Source organism: Thunnus maccoyii, chromosome 3 (assembly GCF_910596095.1).
Source record: "Thunnus maccoyii chromosome 3, fThuMac1.1, whole genome shotgun sequence".
NCBI lineage: Eukaryota > Metazoa > Chordata > Actinopteri > Scombriformes > Scombridae > Thunnus > Thunnus maccoyii.
This window is the reverse complement of record NC_056535.1, coordinates 10,622,298-10,645,747: the sequence shown is the minus strand read 5'-3', so window position 1 is coordinate 10,645,747 and position 23,450 is coordinate 10,622,298. Positions and strand designations below refer to the sequence as shown.

General features: G+C 41.0%; 2 protein-coding genes across 2 annotated transcripts; both read right to left on the bottom strand.

The window, feature by feature from the left end:
* Positions 1–11,298: 11,298 nt before the first annotated feature.
* On the bottom strand, positions 11,299–12,693 carry drd5a (dopamine receptor D5a). The gene has a single exon (XM_042406653.1). The coding sequence runs from the start codon at positions 12,691–12,693 to the stop codon at positions 11,311–11,313; it is 1,383 nt and encodes a 460-aa protein (XP_042262587.1). The 3' UTR covers positions 11,299–11,310.
* Positions 12,694–14,801: 2,108 nt separating this feature from the next.
* On the bottom strand, positions 14,802–22,063 carry otop1 (otopetrin 1). Its single transcript, XM_042406652.1, has 6 exons — positions 20,920–22,063; positions 20,521–20,657; positions 20,117–20,175; positions 19,784–19,914; positions 16,951–17,858; positions 14,802–16,295 (listed from the first exon to the last, which is right to left on the bottom strand). Exons 1-6 carry the CDS (start codon positions 21,290–21,292, stop codon positions 16,125–16,127), a joined length of 1,779 nt encoding a protein of 592 aa, XP_042262586.1. The 5' UTR covers positions 21,293–22,063; the 3' UTR covers positions 14,802–16,124.
* Positions 22,064–23,450: the final 1,387 nt, after the last annotated feature.

Below are 23,450 nucleotides of genomic sequence, written 5' to 3'. Positions count from 1 at the left end.
TATTTGAATGAAAACATTTGAGAAGTCTGAAGGCTGGTCTCTGGTGGAACTACTGCAACTCACAGACATCATGAGAAGGCACCCCAGTTAGACACTGCATATTGGTAAGGGGTTGGAAAATACTGGTTTAATCTTTAACCATGCATTATGTATTTTATAAGATTGTCCCATTTTTTATGTAAAATCAATCAATAACCAGTAACTATAGCTGTCAAATAAATATAGTGGAATAAAAATTACAGTGTTTCCTTTTGTAATGTAGTGAAGTAGAAGTATAAAGTAGCACAAAATAGAAATATTTAATCAATGAATGATTTGAGCCTGGTTTTACATTTCAGAATATTTTATTATTACAAAGCAAAATAATCGCCAAATATGGATATGCATCTTTGGATATCTGATCTGAAGCCAGCAGCAGGCTACCCACCCACCTTCCATCGATAAAACATGGCTGACTCTCCGTGTTGTTGCAGGTCAGCACTCAGAGAGACAGCACAGCACCATGGATTCAGTTACACCACCTCTACTCTCCACATCCGCTCCCCCCACCCTGCTTCTTCTTCAAATGACGACACGATGTGAGAAGGAGGCCCCTGCTTATTTTGTGAGGGGATTCTTCGAGAAATGTTCCCCATCAGACATTTAATGTGCTCCTCTAGCTGCAGGACCAAATGAATTATTTATACTCAGCACTGTTTCATATAAAATATACTTTTTTACCTGCTGTCATGGCCATGTTCTTGGAGGTGCTGTGAGGACTTTCAAAAACAGCCTATCGCTTTCTCTGACTCTGACGTAGGCGTATATGGTGGGAAAACTGCATATTTCTGGGTATCTTCTACCTCCAGAGACCATTTTCAATTATTCTGTCTCTAGATAAAGAAAGAGAAATAAGTGTTATGGTGTATGGTTATATATATATATGTCTAGATTATAAAAAATTAATTAATTGATCACCCAGGCCATTATATTCCTCATTACAAAACATGTTCCACATTATTAAAGAAGTTTGATTGTTTTCTTGGCTGCTGGATGATATTACATTTTATATCTCATATTTCAATACCAATGAACAATTCAGTTATGAGGAAGCCAGTTACAGAAATGTAATTCCATCAGGAAATATTGTATATGTGATTTTTTTCACTGAGTCAAACTTTGATACTAATTACTTGATCACTATGGGGACCAGTGGACATAAGATACAATGACTGTCGACCTCTGTTCGCAGCACATTCAGACCCGATACAACAATGACATCACCAACAGTGGTCTTGTGGGACCTTGTAGCAATTAGCAACTAGCAGGAAAATATCCCAGATTATAATTGCACGCACGCAGACAGCATAAGCTTCAGGGTAATCAGCCTTTTGATTAGAGCGACAATCTAAACAATCAGTGCCCGAATGGAGTTTGGAGAACAGAGGTTTTTGAAAGGATGACTGTTCCTGTAACCTCTCATATACATCCCTGGAGGATGAGCATAGACGTGTTTATGTTGTTTTGATTCTCTGTGATTGTTCTGGAGCAGCTGTACAGCTGAGGTCCGGCACACAAACTGCTGGCTCACTTATGAGTCTGAGGCTTGTAGACGCAAAGAATAAAGACAAAATGAAGAGTAGCATCTGCTCACCTCATCTCAGAGTCCTGCACTGAACCAAGAGACATTGTTCTGTTTCTGAAGCTTTCAGAGGTGTACTCGCAAAAATATGTGAGCCTCTTAGTTATCAACACGGTTTGACAAAAGCAGAGTTGAAAGCCTGACAACTCAATCGCAGCTTGTTGTACTGAATAAACAGCTAATGTCCTGTGATGCATAAGTACATCCGACAGTGTTAATAGTGCCATGGCCAACCTGTTTCTGTCAAGAGCGATAATACAGGACAATAACCAATGTTCTCTTAATGTGAACAGCTTGACTTGATATGTGGGTACATGGAGGTATGGTGGAAAATTACTGATATCAAACTCAGGTGATGTGACTGCATTCAGCACCATTTGCAGATAAAGAACCCGGTACATATGCGAAGTATGAGAGAAAAAGAAATATAAATATAAAAGAAGAAACCAGTGATTATAGCATAATTCCACTGTCATTTCCTTTTATTTCTTGGTTGATGTTAGATGTTAGAAAATAATTGCTGAAAACATGTGAAATGGTGGCTCAATGATGTAGAGGGATGACTAGCATGACTACTCCCCCTCCTAACACTGTGTAAGAACTAGAGTGTCTTAGCATCAACTGGGTGTGTAGTAGGGATGTGCAGAGGGCCCAGTATTGTATTTGTATCTGTATTTGTTTAGGCAGAAAAATTATTTGTATTTGTATTTGAATAAAAGTGGAAAGAGGCTTAAAATCCTGTTTTTGTTTTCATGTCGCTTTTAATTTTGGAAAATTAAAGTGCTACAATAAGTGTTCATGAATAAACTACCTTATGAAGGAGGTCCCCACACCGGGTCTCGAACTGAAGTCTTCCATATCATAGATGACTGTGTTGACTACTGAGCTAAAACTTTACTCATTGTCTTATTGCAGACAGACCTGTAGGTATTTATACACCCATAACACAGAGACAGCACAAATTGTAACGTATTGAGAAGAACTTCAAAGGCGATTATTGCTTTGCACTTTTCATTTATTGTCTATTTTTTATGACCTAACTTTGTGTAAAAGAGAAGGGGAACAACAGGTTATGGAGAGTCCCTTGAGAGCACTTTGCCTGTCAGTAGCTCTGCTTTATCTCTAGCGAACACCAACAACTCCAGGAGTGATGTCCAAATCAGGAAATGTGTGTCATGTAGCAGGTGGATGTGACTTCCCTTGTTGAGACCTGTTTTAAATATTTGTATGAAATAAATATTCGTAAAAACCCACTATTTGTGCTTTGCCGAATAACGTATTTGTATTCGGGCACACCCGTAGCGTGTAGTCAATTGTTAACTAATGACAACATATGATTCTTTCATTGCAAGCTTAGCATTAGGATCCCAAAGTATACTGCAGTCAAAACATTAGATGTAAACTCTCTGGGAAGATAGAAAAGTCTAAAGTTAACTATGAGATATTCTAGGTTAGCAGAGCAGTGCCTCTCTATTATGGCACTGTCCGTGCACCAAGCCTTGTTAACATAAGCTTGTGTGTCTGCCTGGACTCTGTCCAGTGTCACCCTCGTTGCCTTGGGCTGCACTGCGGATGCTACTCCGGTGCCTTCGTCGTCACTACAGACGTATTCCTGCAGCTGCTACATCCAGCCCCTCGCCAGCACTGAGAGTGACGTTGACACCGAACTTCATTGAAAAAAAAGACAATTTAACATAACAGTGATTGGTGACGGATCGCTTGTTAACTAGTCATTTAAGTTACTTTTTTACTGAAATAAGTCTACATTTACCTACAAAATATGTGCTGAATTAAACAGTGGCTCCTAGCGTTACTTTATTTTTGAAATATCATCCATGTTGCTTGTCTTACCCCTACAAGGCCTATTTTAGATTGTATATTTTTTAAGGGAGTTCAGCATGAGCATTGTTAAATTCAGAGGCTCAGAGGTTGTTAAGTGCCTTCAGCAGACACGCCCCCAGCATTTAAGATCTCAGAATACTGCTTGTTTTTCCATGATTTTGAAACCTAATTTTATATACTTGGTGATTTTTTTAATCAGTCAAATTTGGCTGGGTGGTTTATAAAACATTTTTCTGTGGTGTGAAAAACTCAGAACACATTTATTTTTGCTTCACACAGACCTTAAATATTCATGATATGCAACAATCAAAGTTTTGAGGAAAAAACATCCTTGAGTATTATTTAACAATTTAACAGCAAGAAACTACATCACTCACATGCAGAAGGTGATTGATAAAGGTTGCATGAACCGTTAAGTTAAAAAAAGATTAAATTATTATCTCAGCATCCACATTATGCAGGAATTTTAATCATGGGGATTCAGGTCAAATTCACATTGTGATCTGCAGATCTGATCAGATTACACTGAAAACTGACAGATCCTCCTCTCATAATTACAAGATAGAGCTTTTGTAAATATGAGATGCAGATTTTATATTTGTGAGATCATTTTCTTGTGATTAGAAGATGCGAAGTTATACTTCTAAAATGCTCAGCAGGAAATAAGGTTAATTACTTAATTACTTGAGATATAGAAGTCATAATTGCCTTCTCTTTGATCAATGCAGTGTGTTCCTGCCACATGAATTTCTATTCTATTCTATTCTATATGCTGACCAATGAAAGCTCTTGAAGAGGGCAATCACACACCAGGTCTGAAAAGAGCTGTAGGTCACCAGCTTTAACACGTTACCGTAAATCAGTCATCTGGGGATCTTTTGTTCGGTCAGCATCCTCAGCATTCCTCAGTGACAATGGATTGCTGCCCTGCAGGAAATTATAGTTCATTTGACGGGTTCGTGCATATTTTTGTCGGGCTTAGGGGCCGAAAAGTGAGGGCCACTGTCTGTCAGCGCAGACTGATTGCTAATTATGAAGTTAGTTTTATTAGATCTTGTTTCATTATATATAGACATAACTGGTTATTTATCAGTTCAATGTCTCTCCTATAACATGATGTGATTTGAAAATGCTTCCTGTCAGACAGGTCATCCCCTTCAGGTTAACAGCACACAAACATGACAGTGCGTAACTGAAATGAGACAATGACAAATGTGACAGCAGTTACTGCCATGAAGCACAATTATTCATTATCATAAAAGCTAGTATTCCAGAGCAGACCTGTGTGAGTTATTGTCTCTCACTGGTCTGATTTCCCCTGTGATGATAGACATGGTGATTTATGAGCAGAGGACTGAGATTCTGTTCCAGCTGCTTTGAAGACATCAAACTAAGAGCTTGTTTGCTGAGTGTTTGAAGTAAATTGACTTAGAGAGCAATATGGCAATTTCCAGAGTGATTATATACTTGGCTGCAGTTTATGAATAGTCTTTTAAATTTCGTTAACAAAGTGATTGGACTTTTTGATCTAGTTTCGGCCACATCCATTTCAAGCAGGTGTTTTCTTTTGCAAGATCTATTCTATATTGCTGCAGCAGACGACATGTAAATATTTTAGCAATCTTTTATAAGCATTTGGAGAATCTGTGCATGAAGAAGCAACCTGAAGACAGAAGATTTGATGATCTGCTCAGATTAGTTTCATTATAATTCTAATGTGGACCAGTTTTATAGATTAAAAAATCTGATGCTAACATGTCATCACTCACATCACATCATTCTGGTCCTATAGCGCTAAGTGCTAGAACAAACTACTGTTCAAACATAGGAAAATTAATGAATATTTGATCTGTTATGATTTGTTAAAATCAAATGTTCTTAAGATGCATTGTCCATCTGAACCTCTGAAGACCCGTCCCTACTCTGTCTCTGAATGGCTCTGACAGTGATATTCTTACCCTAACCCTAACCATCGCACTCCTCATGCCTAAACCTAACCAACGAAGGCAACAAGTACTAGCCAATCAGAGGCAGAGTAGGCTAGGTCTTTGCATTGGTTGGTTAAGGTTGGGTGGGGAAAAAAATACGGCGTCTGACCCATTTAATCAAGCTAGGCTAGGCTGTTGTTGCTCTCTTTGCTAATGCAAAATGGAGAAAACTAGCCAGTTGGATGTGACAGCATAGATGGAAAAATATGAATAAAAGTAAGGGCTGTTTGTAAATTTTTTAAATACAACTGCCACACAGCAAAGATAGCTTGTCACTCAAGTGAGACAACAGAGGAGCTGCGAATCAATAGCATAGTTTAGCATTAGGCTAAGATGATAGCCTTACAATATGTACAAATGCAGATAATAGAACAGAAATATCTCAGTTCTAATTCCATTTGGCTTTTATCTCTGTTTTTTGCCATTGACATCATGCAATTTTTAGCTGTGTCATTGCTCATTTCTGATGGTCCCATGACCAGATTGGCAGAAGTTATTTAGCATGTGATCCTCATGGATGAAGTCTGCTGTAAATATTAATTCTGCTGCTGCTGCTTCAAGGGAAACATTTATCTCTCCTCTGCAGATGTCTGCTTGATATCTGCTATGTGCGGATATTTTCAATGGCAAAAGAGTGAAAGTCTAATCCCACTGGTGCTAGTAATAAGCCGACCTCTGCTTCTGCCAAAATTATTCAGCTAACGTCAATATTTTCCTCCCACAACAGTTCACTCTCCTTTTTATTATGCTGTTTAATACCTGCAAAGAGCATCTGTCTTTTCCTCTGAGAGGGAACTCTATAAAATGAAGAATTACATTTTAACAGACATTTAACTTGATCAATAATTGAAATTGAGGTCATACTTACTGGATACTGCTGCACTTTTAGTATGATGAAGAGTCAAACCTGACACCTGTACAAAAACATTGCAGTGTCTTCAGGGGTCTTTAAATAGCTTGAGCCAGACCCACGCACAGACATTTTGGGGACAGGTGCTCAAGCGAAAAAAAAGGGCACTGATAACTGAATACATGAATTCACATTACACGTCTGTTGGGTTGTCTCATTGCTGAGCAGGCAGCGCAGTGAAGATGCTGCTGCAGTATGAACACACATACATGCGCGCGCACACACACACACACACACACACACACACACACATGCACAGCGAGCGGAGGAACCAACCAAAGCAACTTTGATCAGTTTTATAATCAATAGGGAATCAATCAAAATCATCAGAACAAATCCTGCAGTTTTTTAAGAATAAAATCAACCTAAACCAGATCTAAATCTTCACTTTTACACTCAGGAAGTAAAAGTTCATTAGGTGGACCTTTGAGTCCTGTTCATCAATAAATTCAAACTCTTTCTCAGACTGGAAACCCCTCAGAGAATAAAGATAAATCAGTCGCGTTGTCCTGCCTCAGCTGGATCAGAGAGGGAACTGCAGACAGAGACAGATGGAAACAGGGGGAAGAGGGAGTCATACCACCTTAAATATGGCTGGCAGAGTGTAATTTAAGTGCAGGGCATGAAGGGAGAGGAGAAAGGGGCTGTAGCAAACAAATGTACTGGACATTGTCTTTAGATATTTGAGAATCCTATATTAGAGGAACAGAACAGAAGGCTTTCTCTGCTGCTTTCAGAGTTTGTGCATGCCACAGGGCTAACATACAGAGTGGACAAGTGGCTCTTGGGGAAATAGACACCACTCTTTCTCTCCATTCAAGCTCAATGACAGTAACTCAAAACCACGGACTGTGTCAGAGATAGGAAGCAGATGGGTTGGCAGAGAGAAGTGAAAGAGGGAGTTTCAAAGAGCAAAACTTCTGATCTTCAAAGGTGAATTGATCTCATACTGATGTGGCTTAGTAATCAGAATGAAGTCTCCTTTGACGGTGCAGGTCAAAAGAGCGGGCCTCAGTGAGACAGTTTCTTTCGATCATTTAAACTTAGGCAGAGCTGAAAGTCACTGTGTAAAGATTTCTGCGTGGAAGTGTAGTTGTGAGGCAAGGGAAGGGGCAGAGGATGGTGGGACGTTAATAACCAAAGTTATTCCCAGATCAATCATGGAATACCTGATAAAAAAGGTCCGGCCTGATTTGTTGTAATTAGGGGTTTCACTCACTCATCAGCAGACGAGCTGAGAATTGAGAGGAAATAGAGAAAAGAAATAATAGAGAGAAAGAAATAAGAAAAACTCTGTGTGTGTGTGTGTGTGTGTGTGTGTGTGTGTGTGTGTGCATACGTGTATGTGCGTGTGTGCATTGTATGACAGAGAAAAGAGACAGTGAGGGGAGATTCAAAGCAAATCTCTTGTAACAGTAGTGCATTTCTGTGTTTTAAATGTGGATGTGTGTGTTGCATGTGCGTGTGTACATGAACGTGTGTGCAGGAGGAAAGAGTGATTTTGATGAATGTGTCCTGACGGATGGTGTAACCCCCCTAAGCCTGCCTCCACTTCCTTTCTAGCCCTCCTCTTGAATATTGAGGTCAGACAACCTTTCATATCTGTTCCACACTACAAGGACACAACACAGAGAACAAGTAAACATCTCAACCCCTGGGAATGGTGCTCTTTTCCTCTTTCTACTCATTTAATGGTTCCTATTGTTCACAGAAAAAAAATCTGAAAATTTACTTCCATGTGCAATTATATTTTTAATGTAGAACATTTAAAACAGCTTGAAAATATTTAGGGCCAATCACGGACAAGAAGACATCATTCCAGTTTCAGTTAGCATTAATTAGTAGCAACTGCACACAGAAGTCATGTCCTTTTGAAATTTGAAATAATGAACTTCTATTATACCCTTCACATAAGGTGAACTTTTAAAAAATACAGTTCCAAAGTGCATCCCTCTCCCAGGTGTGATCACAATTGTCTGTGATTTTGAGTTTAATCACAGCCAGACAAGTTGTTGCTGAGGTACTGTATCACCTACGTTTCAGGTCTGACAGACACAACTTGATCCACGGTTCAATCTCCTCCCGCCCCTTCCCATCTTTCATCTCATGGGGATCAGCAACAAGGTGGAGGTTGGAGGTGAACAACACTGAACCGCTCCCTCCGGGTGTCAGATAACAGGCGTTCGCCTTGATGTCATTTAATCTACTTCCCCCGGCTGCTGTGCAAATTTTGCCCCTGATGAGGGGAAAATAACAACTTCTGAAAAATGTGTTGAGTGAGACATTTTAATAGAGAAGGGTGATGTTCGAGATGTGGATCATTCACGTCTTCGTCTAGATTACATTTCCCACACTAAATTGCATTTCCTGAGTTATGCAATACGGTTTTGTACACATTTTCAGCATTTTTTCAACACAGGTTTAACATTATCTAACCTGATGTTAAAGGAATTTTTCAAGTTTGTCTTTAAACAACAGTCAGATACCCAAAAGAACATTGAAACAGATTTTGCTTGCTGTAATCATTTCTCCTGTTCATACTGGATATTAAAAAATCCCTTCATAGTGCACTTTCGATATAAGTGATGGGGGAAAAAATCTGCAGTCTTCCTTCTGTGCAAACTGTAAACTGTAAAAGTTTATCTTAAGTGGCTATGTTCCAAAGTTACAGTCTTATTAGTACTAAATTCCCTAATAATTGGCACAGACTTTATCTTTTATTACATACAGCTACAATATTAATCTTTTTGCTCTCAGGCAGGATGAGTATTGTCAGTCCTGCACTTATCTCACAATATATAAGCTTGAGATTAATGTATTTATTTATCTATTTATTTGATAATTTACATTTAAAAAGTGGCACATTCTGCCTGTAAACTGATGTGTGCCAAAACCCGTATAAGATAAGAGCAGTGAAGGGATTTGCACACTGTTTTTTTTTTTGTTTTTTTTTTTGCTGGCAGAAATAGAGAACTGACAGATGCTGTTGGCAGATCAACAAAGTGTGGTTTACGGGGGGGGGGGGGGGGGGGGGGGGGGGGGGGGGTCTATATGAAGTACTGCTATTTGTTCAACCTAAATGAACTCAGCTAAAGAAAATGAAAAAAAGAAGTCAAGTGTGAGTCCTCGCCAAGAATAGATGATGCCATGAAGAACAGAGGTGCTTCTTCTGGGTGTGCTTTGCTTCAATGTTTGCTCTTTTTTTGTTGCTTTACACACACAGCTCTGTCAGTCTTATCAGCAGGATTCAAGTCTCTCTGCCTCTGCCAGAGGAAATATATCAGCTGTCTGAACCTGTGAGACAGTTCAGACTAAGGAAGTGTCCTGGAGGAGCAGCAGTCTATAAGATGCACACCACGTAATCATAATGTTTTTGTCCCCTGGGCACCTTTGTTTCATGTCATCCCTGGCTCTCTCTTTCTGTCAATATTTCTCATCACTCCCCACTGTGAAACTGCCCAAAGAAGGCGAAATGAAAAAAAAATCGTCTTTAAAAGAAACAGGGAGAGGTGGATATGTATGAGAGTAAGATCACTGCTGAGTAAGAGTAAAGATGAAAGTTATGCTAAAGTGGAAATTTCTCCAACCTGCAAACTTTCATTAGGGAACCTACAAAATGTCACCTTCAGGAAGATACCAGAGCACTCTGATCCTCTCAGCATGACAGCATTTTATTAGACAAATGATGACACACTTCACTGTTTAAAGGACAGTAGTATACATTCAGATCAAGTCATCTGTACAGTACAGAGATAGAGAGGTGCAGGAGAGGTGATGTATGACATCCAGTGATGTTGGCCCAGTGGCCTCATGTGTGGGCTTTCTATAGCAACATTTCTCTAGCTGACAAAATACTGTAGCCTTACTGTATCTGAGTTATTGATTCACACTTTGAAATCTTTGGTCATTTAGGAAAGTCTATTCAAGCTAATAATTGAATGTGATTCTTTCTTTTCTTGTGTTTGTTCAGTAAGAGTTGATGTGATTGTTAAAGCAGAAAGGTTTTAGTAGTCTTGGCCTCAATGAGAAATGACAGATCACAGAAAAGAGTACATGTTTTGACTGTTAAAATGACTCCACTGATTCTAGTTGAAATGATTTCATTTGGATTAGTGATGCCATTATATATGGTCTCACTTTTAAATATTTAGCATTAGATTTTATGCCTTTACATTATGTTTATCTCCATCAAAGCCTCCAGCCATCTGAGCTTGGATCAAACTGCATAAGAGTCCATGTGTTCTAGAGCAGGTGTGCAGGAGGAGTCACTGGGGTGGGTGCAGTGGGCAAACACTTTAATACTGCGTTTTGGCATCATGTAACTTGAACTCCATACGACACATTCCTTTCATGTCTCAAAACTCTTCTTTGAATGAGCTATAAGGCGCTGAAATCACTACATTTGAGTAGAGCTATCTTGGTTGCACTGTCTGTAAGGCTGCCCTCAGTTTTCATACTCAGTGGAAAGGCGAGCACTGGATACACATGAGGTTCTTAAGCAGCAAAAAAAATGTTTCCTTCATGAATCCTCAGTGAGTCTTTACAAACATTTTTCCCTCCAAGTGGATGGACATGAGACACAGACACTCTGAGTAAAGCCTCCGAGTAAACAACAGCTTCAACTACACTGAACCTTTGAACAAATGAACACAGACTTCACTTGTCATGTAAATAAACACCTACACATCACTTTTTTTCAGAACAGGACAACAACATCACATCTCATATATGACGCAAAGCGGCGGTAGGGAGGCCTGGTGGCTACAGAGACATGTGCCCTGCTGAAGTGTCCATGAGCAAGTCACTATGATCCCTCATCAGCTGCAAGGGGCGCTGCTCAGGAGCTCAGTAGACCCTGACCTGTGGGCTCCCTGTGGAGAAGAGCTTTTGGAATGAAGGAGGATTATTATCAATACATCCAATTACGCACGGGGAGACACAAGTTGGAGTCAATGTAATCCATTGGGTGTGAATGGTGACATCCTGTCAAGACTGATATCTGCCTCGCAGTCCTCCAGGTCACAAACCGAGTCGGTGGCGTTTTCATTGTTATGAGAAAACTGTGAAATCCTGTCAAAAGCCTCTTCATGTTCAATACATTCAACCACGTTGGGGATCATGTTGACATAGGCGTTTGCGATTTCCTTGTGGATCAGGGTGTCTTGGTTGTATGAGACCAGCTCGTTGCTGATGTTAACAGTTTCCACTGGTGTGTTGGAGCAGAAATAGCGACAGCCCAATAAACTCGCGAAGGCCTTCCTGAACTCGGCGTTGAATGCGTAAATGACGGGGTTCAGGGAGGAGTTGGTCCAGCCGAACCACACGAATACATCGAAAGTGGTCTCGCTGACGCACGGCAGACCCGCGTCTCGGTCTGTAGCAGGTCTGTCGCAGAACGGGACCATGCAGTTTAGGATGAAGAAAGGTAACCAGCAACACACAAAAACACCCATAATCACCGAAAGAGTTTTGAACACTTTGGTTTCCCGTTTAATCGACGTTTTCAAGGTGTTGTGGTGTTGGCACTCTATTCTGTTGGTCCTGCAACTTTGCGCGTGTTCTGCCGCTCTCTCCAAGGAGGCTATTCTTCTAATTTGTATTTGTGCAATCCGATAAATTCTGGTGTAAGTCACAATCATAATTGCCACGGGAATATAGAAACTTATCAAAGATGACGATATAGCGTATTCTCTGCTCAGGCTGGAGTCGCAGTTCTCCTCCATCTGCCGACTCGTGGAAGAGTTGTGCGTCCCAGTCATGTCGTCACCGCCGGCTTTGTGCCAGTTTAGCTGGACCGGTATGAATGAAATAAGTACAGACAACGTCCAAGTGATGCTAATCATAACAAAGGCAACTCGCTGGGTCATTTTCCTCTCGTAGCGGAAAGGGCTCGAGATGGCCCAGTATCTATCCACGCTGATAATGCAGAGATTGAGGATGGATGCGGTGGAGCACATAATGTCAAAAGCGACCCAGACGTTACAGAAAGTGCCAAACGGCCAATATCCCGCCACTTCTGCCACAGCTTTCCACGGCATCACCAGAACGGCCACGAATAAATCCGACAAAGCCAGGGAGACGATGAAAATGTTGGTGACTTTGGTCCGCAGGTGCCGAAAGCGCAGCACCGCGGAACAGACCAGGATGTTCCCGAGCAGGGTCCATAGGATGAGCAGGGACAGCAGACAGCCCGTCAATGTACGCACGACCATATCCTTCCCCCCGTCGCTTGTTACCTCTGTTTCGGTGCTGTTCCACATAATCTCCCCGAGGGGTGCCGGCGCAGAGTCAATCCCCTGCACCGATGAGAGATACTTGGCTGGGTTCTCCATGTGCCTCTTCAAGTAAAACTGCAGTCCATTACTCCGTGCGCGGGGACGGGCGCACTCATCAGCAACTCACCGTATTGTCCCCATTGACTCGCTGGGCTGCCAGCCTGATTTGGAGTGCAAAACAGACGGAAAGAGAGAAGAGAGCGCGTTAAAACTGAGCCGAGCGACGTGCCAGGCGCGCTGAGGGACTGTAACGCAGCATGCAGTGGCGAGCGCATGTTGCAGCCTTGCTGGCCCGGTCGTCTGACCTGGCTGTCTCTGTGAATCTCTCAGTCCGAGCGCGGTGTGGGAGAGGAGGGAGTCCCTGTAGCCAACACACTAACCTAACCAGGGCTGGGCGCATACACCATCGCGCCTCCTTTGTGCGTGGTGCTACGCACAGCACGAGGAAGCCCTCAACATTTTGAGGGTTCTTCGTTGGTGGAAACTCCAAGCTGCGTAATTGCAAGCTTTAAGTCATTTTCATATGTGTGGATTATCTATCCTCCAGTGTGTATAATCTATATTTTACATTACACAACACTGCAGTGGAAGCACTGACAGTATGGAGTGTTGTACTGTAAGACTGAACTGTGTGAGGACTATATAGGCAAAATATTTCAAAACATTTTTAATATTCAGGAGAAAGCCTACCAGAATAGTAAAGAGGAGTCTCACATGGAGTCTACAGTAGTAGCACTTAAGGAACTGTCCATGGTTCTGAAACAGCAAACAGCCTCTGGCACAGTCAATCTGGCAGTCTATCTATCTATCTATCTATCTATCTATCTATCTATCTATCTATCTATCTATCTATCTATCTATCTATCTATCTATCCTGATCTAGACTACAATCCCCCACCCCATAGGTCTGTACACTGTTTTACAGTACTTCCTTGAAGCATGAGTCCAAATTTAATTAATTCCTTTATTCCTTTATTACCCAGAACCATAATGAAAGCTGCAAATGTGACTGCAGTGCATTGTAAAACCACCAAAACTCTTCTACACACACTTTCAGCCTGATATAAAAAACGTCTTTAATGAAGAAAGGTCTTTGAAAATGAGGAAAAATCAATTATTTTCCGAGTACCACTGAATACTGGTGGTTGTTTGCCCTCTGACGACCACCGACTGGAGGTCATAGCTCACCCACTTTTCAGAGATGCCTGAACAGGTGAGTCACACTCACACTCTCGGCGGGCATGTTAAACCAGGAGCTCCGCGCGCCCTGAGTCGTCGTGCGTCTGTGCAACAACAACAACAGCAGTAACCACCGTTTCCGGCTTTGAAACGTCACGGATATTTTTAGATGTGTCTGAATTCCTGTCAAATCGTTCTGACACAACGTCAAAATAATCTCCCGACGCCAAATTCTCTGGAGTAAACTAATCTCGGGATGTCATGTCAAGAGGCAACCTGTGTCCGGCACATTTGGGCAACTAGTTGAGACATTATACAGACATTAATAACAGAACCGAGGAATTAATGTTTAAATAGCCTATCAAAGTTTGATGCAGACTGACAATGGCCACAGAAAACAATGTCTAAAATGAGTTTATGTGGAACATTGTTACTGACATTTAAGTGAAAAGAAAAAACACGAGACAACGTACATTAAGTTATTGTGTCAATGTTTATATTCGAAATAGTTACCAGATGATTATTAATTAATATGTAGTAACAAATTATTGGCACTGAATGTGTGTGTGTGTGTGTGTGTGTGTGTGTTTGAGAGTGTCAGTTTTTTAAATTATTTTCTATACTTAATTCTATACTTTAATTCCTCTCTATACTTTAACTGCGTCCTCGTGTGTTTAACTGAGATCTGTCTTAAGAAACCATGAGGAAGTGACGGCACAATAATCCAAGCTGTATTTGCGTGTAGTAGGCTACAGGAGCTTTTGGAGTGCTCTGACAAACTAACATATATACGTGGCGCCACCCTGTGGTGTACGGGTCTACTACAATAGCTGCTTGCTCAAAAGTTCAATGAAAATGTAGGAAAAAAATCAGTGAGCAGATCCTTGGTGTTAAGAAGAGCAGATAACATAAGAGGAGATAAAATAAGACACGTGACAACCCTCGTATATGAAAAAAACTTTTATTTCATCACTATTGTACACATAATTTCATGAGCACCATTTCATCTGAATTTCACAAAATCGCATCACAGTGTCTGAAAGATGATTTTGATCAGCATGACAGTATTTACAAAGATGATATACAATATAATATTGCAGTTTTCACCTAAAAAAAACAAACGAGGATTTTACTACAAGTTGGCACAAATAGTGAGAACATATACAGTGGATAGCACCAGGTTGATAACTTGCTAGACGTCTGAAATGATACATTGATTTGATATAAAACTGTACAGTACATATCTATGTGTGTGTAATATCAAAAAGAAATGTGTAATGGCACAGGCTGGGATGACTTTTAAAGCTGATTCTTCATGTGTAAACATACAGTCCTTCATATTCATGTTGGTGTAATAATCCTGGAACTTTTCTGATACAGGAGGAGTTTAGAATATAGTGACTGTCAAGCTTCAGCAGATTCCTACTTCTTATTATATAGACGCACCTGATATGAACAATATTAAACCAAGATGGAACAAATGTTTGGCAGTAAATTTGCGATCTGACCTTGTACTCCAGCAAAATCAAAACAGCGCTACCCATTTTGAACATAATTACCATTCATTTTCACAGAATAGGGAATTATCAGCCTACAAGAGGAAACTGATGAACCTTAAATGATTGAGAGAGGCAGGTGCTGGTTCTGAGAACTGTAGTCCAACACATAAAGATTATTCAAAACATAGTGCTGTGCAAAGATTGTCACTCTTTTTGTAGCTCAAGTGTTGCATGCTGTTCCATTAACTACTTGAACTTCTAAGAGAAGAAACTGAGAACCTCATCCATATGCATATTTCAAATGCAGATAAAATATGGATCAAGGGCTACACCATTGCACTTGTGGTTCTGTCAAATACAGTACTATCCCCTTATTTGATATTTGAGACTAACAGGTGTTTCAGTGGCTTGACTGTAGTATGTTCATGGTAATCAAGTGAGTAGTCTATTACATAGTTTAAGTCACTAACATGAAACAGAACAAAATGTGCGTGTCAGATACAGCATATATATTTTATATAATGTACCAGTCAGGAAAACCTACTGAAACATGACTACAGAACAAAAAAGCCTCGCGTTTACAAAGTAATTCTTCAAGGAACGCAGGCTAATAGGTTCGTCTTCTTCTGTAATCCCCACACTGAGGGATCTGTGTTTTGTTTGTCTCCACGGCTTGCTTTCAAGTCTGTTGGAGTCTGACCCAGACTGCCTCCTGAACGGTTGACCTGCGCTGTGAGACACTCTCGGGAGCCGGTGGTGACAAGTGTTCTTGTGCATGTTATCTAGCATTGTCAGACATCTACTATTCTGTCAGACCCGGCGGAACACCTCGAAGAGGGAAGCAACAGCGTGCATGCGGTAGAAAAGGTTCAGAGGGACGGCAAAATTGAGAACTGTGGTCCATATGTTGAAGCCGTATGTCTCCTGTTCCAGCCCGTTGTCGTACTGCGGCCGGCAGCCAAAGGCAGGGAGGATCCACAGCTGAAAGAAAGAAAGAAATTACATTTTGTTAAAACAACAAGCTGTCATTTCTGCCTCTGATAAAGAGATGGACAGAACGAAGCAAATACTGTAAAAAAGGGAAATTTGGATGGTCAAATCTGATTTGAATTCCATCTTTAAAGGAAAAGTTATTCTTATTCGTTTTCTGGTGGAGAGTTTCATTGATACCACTCTCATATTCTCTGCTAAATATGAAGCTATAGCCAGCATCAGGTTAGCTTAGCTTAGCACAAAAGCTAGCCTTGCCTGTTTCTATAAAATGGTAACAAAACCCACCTAACAGTACCTCTAAATCTCACTAATTAACATGTTATATCTTGTTTGTTTAATCTGTACAAAAAACCTGAGCATAAAAACATTAATATGCTGTTTTAGGAGTTACTAAAAAATTTACCGCAACCAGTAAACTTCCTGGTGTCTCCGCTGGTTACTGCTCAGAGCAATCTGGCACATAACTCTCCATAGAGAGTGATCTTCTCATCTAACTCTCAGCCAGAAACCGAAAGTGTATTTCCCAAGATATCAAACTTTTGCTTTAACTTCAGCTAATTATAATAAAATTCACAAAAACACGTCTCCATTTAATCTCATCTACAATCAATTGTCTGTAATTCTGTTTTTTTGACATGCTCACCGAAATGTTGCACATTATCAGGAACACAGCAATGTTCTTCAGGATTTGCCTCTTAACATTCAGGGTTTCCACTACTTTGTTTCCCACGGGAAGAGGCACCTCAGAAGGTTTCCTCGGACAGCTGTACACCTGTCCGCTCTCTTCCTGCTCATTCTCCATGGTAACACAGGTCCTGTCTGGAGTCTCATAGGCTCGGTTGATGATGCCATCATACGGTGGGGCCAAAGAAGAAGTCACTGAGAAGATTTTAGGAGCAGCTGGTAACTCAGGATCCTCCCGCTCTCCATCCTCTTGCTGGCGGTAAAGAGACTCTATGATGAAGAGATTCTGGACGTACTTCTCCAACACAATGAGCAGAGAGTAGATAAGGTTGGTCCAGCGGTAAGGAGGGCTGCTGTTTGTGCCTAAAACAGCCACTATGCTGCACCAGGACATCAACCAGGAGCCGATAGAGGATCCAAACAGCAGCTCTGTGTCCAGCTGTCTGGATGGGTTCTTGGAGGTGTCCAACGGCATGTGGTCCGCTCGGTATATGAGCAGACCTGAAGCACCAGCAGAGCACATGAACACGAGCATGACGATGCCATAAATGTAGAACATAGAAATGGCTGACTGACGTGTTTGGAGGGACTGCTCCACATTGGTGATGTAAACCACCAGGATCCCAATGGTGCTCGCCAGGGCAAGTAGACCCAGAATGGGGCCCAATGTCAAGCTCTGGGTTTTCGTAGTCAGCCTTTTCCGATTTGAGGAGAGGTCAATGGTCCGTCCAATGTTTTTCCACATGACAAAGAGCATGGCGGAGACAAAGATGTGATATTCAATGTTGAAGGGATAGAGATAGCTGAGGGTGCTGGAGAACATGGAGCAAGTGCTAGTGGTGCAGTTACAAGAAGGCTCTGAGTGATCTGCAAAAAACAAATCAAAAAAGGATGCAAATGCATGGGAGATCAGAAAGAGAACTGTTTACATGCTGTTCTAATTTAACACTGTTTGTCTATGTTTCAATTGATAAAACCACCTCCATCTATCAGGCCATGATACCATACTGGCAGAAAGAAATAAAAAGCATAAATATTAGAATAAATACACCCCTCAAAATACATCTGTTTTGTGTGTATACTCTATTCCTTGTGACAGGGGGAAATTTACACCTCTGTCTCTAGACTTTACATCATGATGGAATTTCATCTTGACATACTCAGGCCTTAAAAGCCTTGAGGCAAAATTATAACTACCTAACCGTTACTCTGTGTTAAGTGGAATATATGTAAATGTTTCATGAGGATCATTTTAAAATGCAGATTAGATTTGTTGAATATTTTGCTCAAGTGCCATCTCATTTATACAGTTTAACACAGTCTCTTCTGGAGGATGCCAGACCTTTGAGCAGCTGAGAGTAGACTGCTTTGTTCACATGCATGTAGAAAGAAAGAAGCTCATGTCTATCCCCTAATCCAATGTTTCCCTAACCTTTTTGACTTGTCACCCCTTATTATTGTCTGTCTAACTTTGAGTTTACTAGTTGTGACCAATTCCACCAAAAAGTTGTTTTTTTTTTCAAATAATTTTTTGAGGCCCAAAGAAGTAAAATTATCCAGTAGTTCACAAAGAATATCAAAGATTAAAGGATAGAAAGAATAAACATAATCTTGTGTAGCAGAAATGTGTTTTTTCAGCTTTTTAATTGTGTTAATCCTCTCGTGACCCCTTAAATTTATCTTGTGACCCCCTGCTGGGGTCCCAATCCCAATATTGGGAACCATTACTCTACACTAATGCCATCTCAATAACTGGTATCACTACAACAACAAAGCTAGAAAGCTCTATATTTCTACCCTCACACTAAATTCAAAGCAAAAGACTGTCTGCTTCCTTTAAGATTATTTTTTGGGGCATTTTTGTCTATATTGGATAACTGAAGGTGCAGACACGGACTGAGAGATGAGTATGGCTGGAATATATACAGTATATCTATATTGACGTTTCAAAATGTTTTAGATTTGTAATAATACTTTAATTTGAAGTAACTGTAAAGGCCAGTATTTTGTTTTACAATTGTGCCTCTTTAAATTAATTTGATGGCAGTGGCTTATAAAATCAAAGTTTCAATCATGTTTTGTTTTTTAATAAAGGTATGGGCCACTCCATAAAAATGTTCTATATTGCCCCTTGATGGTCAATATTCATAGTCATATTCTACTCACTTAAATTTGAAATTTCATTCATTAGCCGAACTCTTCAACATCTCAGATGTTGATGACAAAGCACTTTTTATACTTATTACTCCTTGTAAACCTCACTACAACTCACTATGGTAATGCTGTTGCCCTCTAGAGATCAAATGCATCCTCCTACCCCTCCTACCCCCCAAAGGCCACCACTATGGTCCTGCACCCTTTAATTAAAAAGGGAACAACAGTCAGGGTGCAGCCAGCCTCACAGTCAGCCGGATATGAGGAGGAGCAGCCGAGCCCCCCAACCCTAGGCTTAGATGTATCAGTTACTGTAATTGCAGCACCCTTGGGAGTAAGCAGCCTGGGACAAAGCCGTCTGAGGTCAAGCGGGGGGTTGCCAAGGAGAGTGGTGGTGGCTGAAGTGTGGGGAAAGGACTGGGGAGGGGGCCTCAGCACTAGCGACACTGTGTATCTCCTGAAACCTAATAGAGAGACGTTCGACACAAACAAGAGCCACTGGGCTGCTGATCTAACCTCCCTTCCCCTCGCAACCCTCCTCTCCTTCCCTTTTCTTTTATCCATTGAAGTGAGCTCTCAACTGGACTATTGTACTTTTCTTCCAGGTACAAGCCAGCAATCGACCCCTTGGCCCTTACCTATAGTGAGGTTTCTGTAGCCCAGGGCAGAGAGTCTTCTCATATGGTTGTTCAAGAAGTGCTCGGCCTCTGACATCACGCCATTGCTCCACAGGAGGAGGTTGGTGAAGACTGCATGGATTACACCAAATCTGAAAGACAAACAGTTAAAAGCAAGGTTAATGACCAACTGTCTAACAGCATGTTAGTGTTATGACTCAGTTTGCCATTATGTGCATGCATGTAGATTTATATTTTACACATTCTTTAGTTGCTGGTGAGATGTTTCATGACTAAATTGATATGAAAACAACTAACCTCTTGTTAAATTATAATGTCACATGTTTCACATACCTCTCAAATGTTTCAAAACTCTTGATGACGTCCTTGATGTGAAACCAGAGAAAATACACCTAAACAAAACCAAAAGCAGACACAAAAACTTACTATAGAAAAACTTTACCAAACATTATCCAAACATAATGCATATTAAAAGCATATTAAAACATATTTGATCAAAGTGCAAAAATATACTCAATAAGAATTATTTAAGTCCTTATCCCCTGTCAGTTGCACTAAAACTACATGGACAATGACAGGATTATATTGTTGCAGCAACTCTGTGCTCGCCTGAGCAACAAAGGGCACATTATTCCAAGACCTACCTGGTTAAGTGGTGCACAGAAAAAAAGACACAGTGTCTAACACCGCTGAAAGATTATCACTTTATTGAAATTAAAGCAGGGTTGTAAACTTACCTGTGCTATGGTGTGAGTTGCATGGATGACAGGATATACCCCAAGCACAGCCGACACACAAGACTGATAGCCAACATAATACCCGATTCGGAAAGCGTCCATAATCAGTGAAAGCAGCGCAAGGAGAGTCAAACCACCTACAGAAAAAAAGAAATAAGGATTTAAGTTCTTGACACTTGATGAAACAAACTAATTCAAAATGTGCCTCGGCTTAATGGCAAAACAAATCACTTTTCAGGTTTTCTTAAACCCCGTTTGTCAAACCACATCACATAAGGACTGTGGTTTTTGAATGATCACTTGCATACTGAAATAGACATCTGTAACCTCTAAATACATGGCAAAAATGGCATCAATTTGCTTGTTTACGCATTTACTGCTATAATCTTACAAACTGACCTCTTATCCAACATGTAGTGGCGTGGACATCTCTCTCAGTCCGCGTGTTCGTCCGTCTGTCCCGCACCAGGATGTACCACATCATCCAGATCAGCTGGAGGATCATGAGGCCGGTGACAAAGGACAGCAGGTGCTCTTCCTGGACAGAGGGGCCATGGTTCGCGATGGCCAGCATCAACGCCGCCCCGATCAGCAGCAAATTGGCCCCGTACTGACCGCTGAGGATCTCTGCGTTCTTCTTCGGGTAGTCCCCTGACAAATTGAGTTTTAGTTTGGTGAAAATCTTCTTTTCTTGCTCGGAGCTGGACGATGAGGAGGAACTGTGACGGTATTTGTTTAGGCACATAATATCCAGGCCACTGTGTTCCACCATAATGGGAGAAATGTATAAAGATCGCAGTGCTGAGAGAAGAGTAAAGTCAAAGCCGCGCGCTATAAGTGCATTTGAGGGAGGCCAGGTGCGTAACCTGTTGCTACAAGGTGGGGATTCAGACGGATAAGTACTGTGCCAAACATGCTCATTCAATCTTCAAGGTCCGGCTCAGTGGTCACGCAGAGTTTCAATGTCCAGCCTCGCTGAAGATGGACTTGATAGATGCTATTGTCATCTTGTAACCCTGAAACTGAAATATCTAGTGGTGTAACAGGCTCACCGAGTCACTGAAAATGGGAGATTGCGTTTCAGTCTTTGGTGATCCCAGACCCCCGTACTCTTGAAACTCCCATATGATTCTGAGAAATCACTGGGCCTGCTGTGCCAACCATTCACCGCCTAAAGAAGCAAAAACGCTAAGCACGGAACTATCCACAATAACAGAAAAAAACACGAGCTTCGTCCAAATCCACCTCCTCAGTTCAGCTGCCAGACAGTCTTTCCAGGTCTGCTGAAATCCTCTCAGGGTGGCTATCGGGTGTTAAGCACACAGGCCTGGACGAGATGAAAAGGAAGATGACATTTCACAAACCTGCGATTTTAACAGGGTGGAGGCAAGTGACCTGTCCTGACAGCGCGTCAAATCCAAAGTGCCACCAACTCAGCTCTTTATGTCCACCTGAGTTTGAGATGTGGTGTCAAAAAAACTTTTGAGAATAAAAAAGAATCAGATTTCAGTAGTGAAAATCACAGTAGCTGCTTGTGAGTGGATGTCAGGAAAGAAAAGACTGATCAGCACTGAGAGCTGTTATGGATATGACCGTGTAACCTCCGGTTCATTATATAGAGCCTGGGCGGATGCGCGCAATCTGCATAACAGCAGGAGGGCTGTTGACATGTGTTATGATGTGTTATGTTAATGTTGATGGAGGTAATTAAATCTTTTTAATCAATAGTGTCTTTTAAACAAATTTCCTTTATAAGAAAAACTGCATAATTGAGAAGTTAATCACAATTACTCAAACTGGTAAACGTCGCCTGATGGCTTTTAAAAACGAAATAATAGTAAATAATTGGTGTTGGTTGTCCTCACATGGAAAACTGGTGATGGATTATGAGTGAGAGAAATAATGGTAACCCAACTGTCTGAATAGTTGGCAAAATACTGATACAGATTTCCAAAATATTTTTTTACTCATTTATTACCATGAATAACTAATATCTCAACTAGCCATGACGTCAAGTTTTGTTAAAACAATGAAACTTTGACGTGTTTTGCAGTGTGTTTTTAGTCTTTTGAGAAGATAACTATGCAGGCTACAGTGTAAACATACAGGACGCAAAGCAATAAGGACTGCGCGCGAGAGCAGCGCACCATTGCGCACACGAGCACCCCCCCCCCCCCCCCCCCCCCCCTTATCACGAGGACTGTGCTCATCTTCAAGTCATCCGCCGAGTATTGATTTTCTGATCACTGATAATCGGGGCGATAAAGAAAAAGAGTAGGATCTATTCAGTAGGCCACTTTATCAGTGTATTTTAATGAGCGTGGTCTGAACATTTTGATTGAATTAAGAAATGCTCTTAGCTCTCTTTAGTTTACACTTCAGGGACATCCCCAAAACAATCCCATTGATTTTTGAGCGCAGTTGGACGACACAGTGACGACGTCAAACAGTATGATTAATTGTAAAAGTTTTACTGTCATCGTGAAAAAGAAATTTATTTAAAAAGCCGAACATCGCACACAATAAGCTGATGTACAAACATTACTAACCCATCGAGAGGGGTTTTGTGTGAGATGATGGATCCATCGCTTCTTCATCTGTAGAACAATGACTAACGTGACCGATTAGAGCGTCATCACCCGTGAGTTCAGGAGAGATTATTTGATAGGACAGACATAGCTCAGGAAAACAACATCTGCAGTATGATAAAGCTGGGCCTGTCTTTTTGATCATGTCTCCTGCTGTCAGAAATAAACCCACTCTAACATTATTAACATCTGACCAAGAGCTAAGGACTTTAAATATTGTTATGGTATCACGTATGTAGAAATTTATGTGCAGCATCCTACTAATAACGCTTAATGCTGGACTTTGTTCCTTTTCATAAGGCCTTCAGGGAATATTTGCTGTACACATGAACAGCTGTGCAT